Source organism: Sphaeroforma arctica (genome assembly GCF_001186125.1).
Source record: "Sphaeroforma arctica JP610 unplaced genomic scaffold supercont1.531, whole genome shotgun sequence".
Taxonomy (NCBI): Eukaryota; class Ichthyosporea; order Ichthyophonida; genus Sphaeroforma; species Sphaeroforma arctica.
In genome coordinates, this window is record NW_014040027.1 from 30,619 (window position 1) to 37,830 (window position 7,212).

At 40.2% G+C, this 7,212-nt stretch overlaps 1 protein-coding gene across 1 annotated transcript; it reads left to right on the forward strand.

Moving 5' to 3' along the window:
• Window positions 1-3,700: 3,700 nt before the first annotated feature.
• On the forward strand, window positions 3,701-5,900 carry SARC_07018 (hypothetical protein; the record flags this gene model as incomplete). The annotated part of the gene is made up of 3 exons (XM_014299054.1): window positions 3,701-3,927; window positions 4,501-4,573; window positions 5,145-5,900. The coding sequence occupies 3 exons, from the start codon at window positions 3,701-3,703 to the stop codon at window positions 5,898-5,900; spliced, it is 1,056 nt and encodes a 351-aa protein (XP_014154529.1).
• Between the last annotated feature and the right edge of the window lie 1,312 nt (window positions 5,901-7,212).

Below are 7,212 nucleotides of genomic sequence, written 5' to 3' on the forward strand. Positions count from 1 at the left end.
ATATACGTCCAGCATACATGAGATCCAAATTCAATGTAATAAAAGCAATAGTCCTATATGATTCGGTTCTTTCACATGTACAAACATCTCTACCGTCACAAGTTCTTAACTGCACTCTTTGTTTTTGTTTTCCTCAAGACTTACGAGCATTTACGCCTACGCAAGTCAACGCATATACCCCGGACTATTGGCATAAACCGAATATTTTATTATGGTCATACTTTTATCTGCTGCTGTATCACATTCAACTTGCAACGATCCCTAGTTATTGCTGTATAAATGGATGTTGCACCTTTCACTCGCATACATGAAATGACAGTCCATGAGCACAGTCTGGCGTTCAGGTTGATGTTATTTCCGAATGCTCTGCAATTTGAATCGAAATCAACTAGAAAAGGCGTAAGTGGCTTTGGTTTACGAACTACTCGCATACTTGTGACTATTTCCGACGGTTGTAAAGCTAGACAATCTCTCCGCCAATATTATTGCGGATTTCGTATACATATCTGATATCTCAGACCTGTTCGTGCCCAGTCGACTGACTACAGACGAACAGACACAACCCGCATGGCATCACGAGAACAAGAAGAATACCACTAGCAAATACACTGAACATACCGGAATCTGTGGTATATTCAGGGCGATGAGAAGATGCATTTGATAAATACTCGAAACGTATTAATGAGTGTCGGGTTTCCGTGTAAAATTCATAGCAATCACCAGTCCAAGCAAGAGAAGGCAAATATTTACATTGTAAAATTCATGGCAATCACCAGTCCAAGCAAGAGAAGGCAATCTGAATCACTAAATCAAATAGGGTTTTTTTACATGTATGTGGTGCATGTATTTAAATATCTAATTAATTATTTGTAACTTCTAAGAGGGAGTACCAGAGTAAATAGAGTGGATCGTTATGGAATGGAAAATCAAAAATCAATGCACAGTGTACAACATGCTTTTTTTTTCTTAACAAAATACAGGGGCGATTTTGATAGATTAAATATTCAACTTGCCTTTTTATTTTATTTTTTATTGTTTATAATAGCCCGTAATATTTAGCCCGTGCCTCGTAGCCTGTTAAGTAATTTATGTATTTCCTTTTATTATTTAAATACTGTTTGTTTTTAAAAAAACCAAAACAAAATAATAGAAAATAGAAATTCGAGACGACGCCCAACACAGTGACACTCCTGTGAGTCCTGTCTTCTGACTCCTGACTCCTGTATGCCCTGCAAGCAACTCCTGCACTCTGGAGTAGGACTGCAGTCTGCAGGTCTGCAGCAGTTATACTTCTATAAGTTCTATTTGTTCTTAAAATACAAATTACATCTTGATACCAAGACTCCCCAGGACCCCAAGTGACATATTTATTTGGTAAAATTTCATAGCCTTCTTGAAAATAAATAGAATAAAAATAAATAGAGGTGACAACTGACAACTCACAACTGAGGCCTTCTCTCCTGTTGTCACATGAGAGAAGGCCTCAGCGGCTCCAGCCGCCTCAGCCATTGAACATGTTCAAAAATTAAAACAGATTTGGGGGGGGTTTAAATACATAACAAATTACATTTTCTTGAATCACAGGGGGAATATTGAAAAGAAAAACAATGATTATACTCTATAGAGCCTTAAAGGTATTTATGCCGTATGCGGTGTGACTGATATGTAGATCGTTGTCGCGCGCCAAATTCTGCACACGAATCAAAATGAGAGTGTAACTGTATTATGAAAAAATCGAATGGAGTGTGAGCCTTGTGGCGTCAGGCGTGAGGGATATGTGCAAAAATAAATTTGTTATTTTTTAGGAGGCTATGAATAAATACATCAAAAAATGACACCAGATACGACAAATTTTAATAAACATGTATATTGTACGCTGTAGGTATTTTATTTCAATTTTTTTGAAAGAGCTAATTTAGATATAATATATATAAACATATGCGACTGGATGCATACCCGCTCAATCCTGTGCAATAACTTGGAATTACGAACACGGAAGAATCGTGCTATCGTTGTAATCTACAAAGCGAAATATTTGTCCTTTTGTTGCGTAGTGCATTCTCCCAATATGGCGGATGATGGATCTGTTGGAGCTTCAAATGGAGACGAATCATCAACCTATCCGACAGGTCTGAAGTTGGGCTATACAGTTCTATTCGTGCTGGCTGTAATCGCAAATATAACCATAAACGCATACATTGGTTACAAGTTCAACAGAAAATGCAAACACCGATCTTATCTAATGTACTTCAATTTCACAATCATGGGTCTGATGTTGTTGATCTTCGACAGAATGGGCGATATTTGGTCATTGTGGGGTTATAATTACTGGTTCTGGTGGTGCTATATATTCGGTCAAAATTTGCTAGTGGCTGGTGAACTTATACGGGCCGTCCGTTTGGTGCTAGTAATGTACCCGGAAAAGGTGAAGATCGAGGCCAAAAAGCTAACAACCAGGGCGATGATTCTTGCTTTGGCCGTTGTAGAATCACCAGTCGTCTTACTATACGTTCTGCTGGCCACCACTGAGAACGAGATATATGATTACCTGTGTGTGGCTTATTATTGCTTGGAGTTGGTCCTACTGATTTTCTCCACCGCTTTACTGTGGCGAAAGAGAAAAGTACTCAGGCAACACATGCTTTCAGAAACCCGTATCCTCGCCGTATTCTCCACAATTCTAGCGCTGTTGATAGTATGGGATAATGTTCGTTACTACGGATTTCAGGTAAGAATACGACCGGTCAGCTAATTTGTGCAAGCGAAATATTTCCTGTTGCATGGTTTGGTATATTTAAAAAGTAGAATTGAACACATGTTCACAAGTACGACTACTTTATATTTCTAAATAGTATCTATTCTCAACTGCAGGAAGATGCATACGGAGAATCAGCTACGACATGGGCTTATGTTGATTTGGCCACTCTAATAGTAGTATCAATACTATTGTATTGGATTTGGATAAGTCACATCATTATCATGTGGGTTCAAGACTTCCGCAGCGTATCTTCCGCTTTTGGTTCTTCAGAGGTTATCGAAGATTTCAACAATAAGAAATACCCGCCAACCCCCATTGGAGGAGGTACATCAATATGCGACGAAAGTGGGTAACGAGTGCTCCCTCAACTGCTATTGTACATAAGAATCCGAAAATAGGATCAAGTCTAAATGAATGAATAAAACTCGCCAACATCATATTATCTATGTATTATTACTATGTACTCGACAACATATTAGCGTATATTACTTCAGTGGAGTATTCTTGACCTTGAGCTGTTTGTAGAATCTGTCCGCGCATGAATAGTAAACATGCCCTATGGTCCTCGAGGCACGCAACGGTTCACACATTTCAAGAAGCTGGCGTGGTGGATGCTAGTACACGTATATACCCGTACAGACATTTCAGAACTTTCAATAATTAAGTCTGTCCCTCTACATCCTCCCCCCTAAAATAAAGGTCGCGTGTCGAAACTTAGATTAGCTGTCAAGCTCGACGAGTAAATATCAAAATGTAGTAAATAGTGTAAACGTGATAAATAAATAAAATTGTTAATCGCTCAAGTACAGAGCTATCAATACCTGTCCAACTACTCTATGAAGAAGAGCAGATATTTTATTCAAAAAGTATAAGGGCTCAGCACAAAATATCAAATTAGTAATATTTCTTTGTTACCAGTTTATTAGTCGCGATATATTCGATATGGCCGATGTGGATGAGGAAGAAGAGGATTTCGTTTATCCATTATCCCTCAAAATATGCTGGACAGTGGTATTCGCAACGACTGCAGTTGCCAGCATACTAATCTCGCTCTACATTGTCGTAAAGTGGCGTAAGCTAAGTAAGCATCAGAGCTATCTCATATTCTTCGTATGGACACTTTTTGGGAGTGCGCTGATCCAGTTCGATAGGTTAACAGACATGTGGGGGTATGTTGAGTAACACTGCTTGCACTACGTCAACTTAATTGATCAAACACAGTGCTATCAGCCCGTCGAAATATTCGATGCACATACATTGATGCTGTGACTGGTTGAAGATTTCGATTCCCTAAAATGAATAGAAATAATGAATCATTTATCGTCGTACTGAATTCATATTGTATAAGTAGTTACGCGGTCAGTAGTGATCAATTTACGTCTTCGTTCATTCCACATCGGTTGTAAGCTGCAATTCCAGTAGAACGACGTAAAGGGCGCATTGAACATTTGCCTGCCAAATACACTCGATAAAGATATAATAATAATGGTGAATATGACTGGTTCAAGCTTTATTTGTCGTATTATGTGCAGCTGCTCCTGGCCAGTTGTGATCTACCTACCAATATAAGTGTACTTTACTTATCTTATATAAATGAATTTTACGCGATTCCATAGCGGCGATAACAGTAAACTAAAATTGCTAAGTATCCTGTTCAACCGGTTGTAAGCTGCTTGTCTAAACTCTAGAATTGTGGTACGAAACTGACATAATGACATGCATGCTATATCAAAATTTTGCAGGTGGTTGTCGTGGGATTACTGGTCTTGGGGCTTCTATGCCTTTGGCCAAAATCTGCTGGTTGCACCTGAGCTTGTAAGAGCATCGCGCCTAGTCACTATATATTATCCAGAGCACGTGAAGCTTCAAGCCAAGCAGTTATCGTCACGGTTTATGCTGATCGCGTTGGCCGTGCTGAATATTCCAGTACTGGCATTTTATATGGCTCTGGCGTTGACAAAGGACGAAGTCTTCGATTATGTGCTGTATGTAGCTGCTTCTTGTCGAAATTACCTCGATGTGAGCTCGCCCGTACTTCGGGCATCATTCATAGTAACAAATCTACAAGACAACTTACTTTAGGCTTTCTTCACACGCACAGGGTGACTTATTATTGTTTGCAGCTCTTGTTGCTCCTTATTGCAACATTTCTGCTGTGGAGGAAACGACTACAACTGAGGCGGTATCAACTATCTGAGACCTGGAACTTGCTGTTCTTCGCTACAATGCTTACAATCCTCATTGTGTATGACAATGTCCGCTACTACGAGTTTCAGGTATCTATGCTCAGTATAGAATTGATTCAGATGTCGCAGTTCACATTGTATTATATTTTTTATTTCCTCCAGTACACGCGTCAATCGTGTCTTCTGCTTCTACACAACAGGAAGAAGCATATGGACAGGCAGCTTTGCATTGGGAATACGTGGATGTTATTAGCAACGCAGTGTTCACTTTAATCGTCTTCCGGGTATGGTACAAGCACATTCGGATCATGTGGATTCGTGACTTTGGCGACGGATTCCCGAGCCATACCAGCGCCTCGGATTACTTTAACACGGACACTGGTATGGGGAATACGATACAGAGCGGGTTTAACAACGGTCTTCGTAGAATATCGAATGCGGGTATCTATGTGGTCGGTACAGTCAGTGGAACTATGCGCAGACGAGCAACCACTACTAATTTAAAATCTACAGACGACACTATAGTGGAAAACCCCAACTCTCTCTCTCACGACCGTGCCTTGACCATCGCCATAGGGGGGGTCAGAGCAAGAGCCATGACCAGCATGTGCATGACACATAATACAGTAATGCCGGAAGATGCACTGATTGAAGAAGCGGACGAAGACTTCAACAAAGAGCGTAGATGGAGCCGTTTATCCAAGTGCTTATCACACCCCAGCAGAAGCTCACAGCAATACGAGGTCAATCAGTTCAGAGACTTGGACTTCGACGCGTTTACGGCTGCTCCTACTTCGAGTGTGGGCACCTTCCTGGGAGAGAGTATCAGAAGCATTGGCAGGCGATTGTCCACTACGCGACAATTATCGATGAGAAGTCTGCGATCGACCACACTTGAAGGAACACAGAATGCGAACCCCGATAGAAGGGCACAGTCACTTCCTGACATTTTATAGCTCCATTAAATATAACACTTAAACTAAGTATACCATAATATAATTTCTATTACAAGCTTTTGCAACCGAGAACATAATTACAATGGTAAAAGTTCCTTTTACCCTACGACTTGGTGCTACTATTGCCACCAGGGAGCTGTTGCCAATATTAAATGCACCGTGTTGGCCTTTGGGTATAGAATAGCGTCATAGTCCGAGTTCATGGTGTTTCACTGATACATAAATTAGTCTGCTACTATACGACGTATACATTGTTCGAATATATATATTGGTTCACGATCAGGTGAAATACGCAAGTGAACCTAGCCAAGTAAAATCTTCAAAACTAAATGCGTTGCATGGCCGGGCAGAATTGTACGATACGGTATTATGTTTCACTAATACATAATCCCAGTCTGCTACTATACGACGTATACATTGTTCGAACATATATCGATTCACGATCAGGTGGAATACGCAAGCGAACCTAGCCAAGTAAAATCTTCGGAACTAAATGCGATGCATGGAAGGGCACAATTGTCCGATACGGTACTAGGCACTAAACCATGAGAAGGCTGGGACCTGATCAGCATGAGTATAAGAGATTGATAACCTTGGAAACAGCGGTAAGTACAAGACTTACTATTTGTTCGCCGAAGCTCGCAATAAATTCGAACCGTCCGACGATTCCAGTTTGCAGCAATCTCGAATCTGTACTCTGTAGATATTTTGTTCATACCCTATTTGCACACCAATACACTACAGATATGGAAGGTTAGAGGTAACTAGTTTCACCTCTCCCTCATAAGCATCAAACTTCCTGTTTCTTCTATACGTAACACATGCTAGTTCGCATCAAACCTTACGGTGCATCTCAACTAATATTTGAAAATACACGGATGTGAATGAATTATTTTATAGTAAAAGCATAGAAAATTGGTAAATGAATAATCCGATCAGACGATCACCCACAAGAAGTTGAGGTAGGCTTGAGGCCAAAACTATAAAAACATAACTCTTCTATCTAAAACAGATACAAGGCTGAAATCCGAGAATCAATTATCTCAAATACATATTACCCAACAGTCAATCTTTAGCTCACAGGACAACATATCATATATATATCATGTCTGGTCTAGGTGCGGCATGGTCAAGCTACTCACAGCCCGACCCGGCTCAAGAATTGTATGTATATGCGGAGGGTTGCTTTTGTCCTCTTATGCGTACTATATCTATCGTCGAAGGAGGGCAGTACAGACGGTTGCAATTTTATTATCTTCTTACAATTGAATGTCGTAACGAAATACAAGTCTATATAGTGAAGACATTTAGG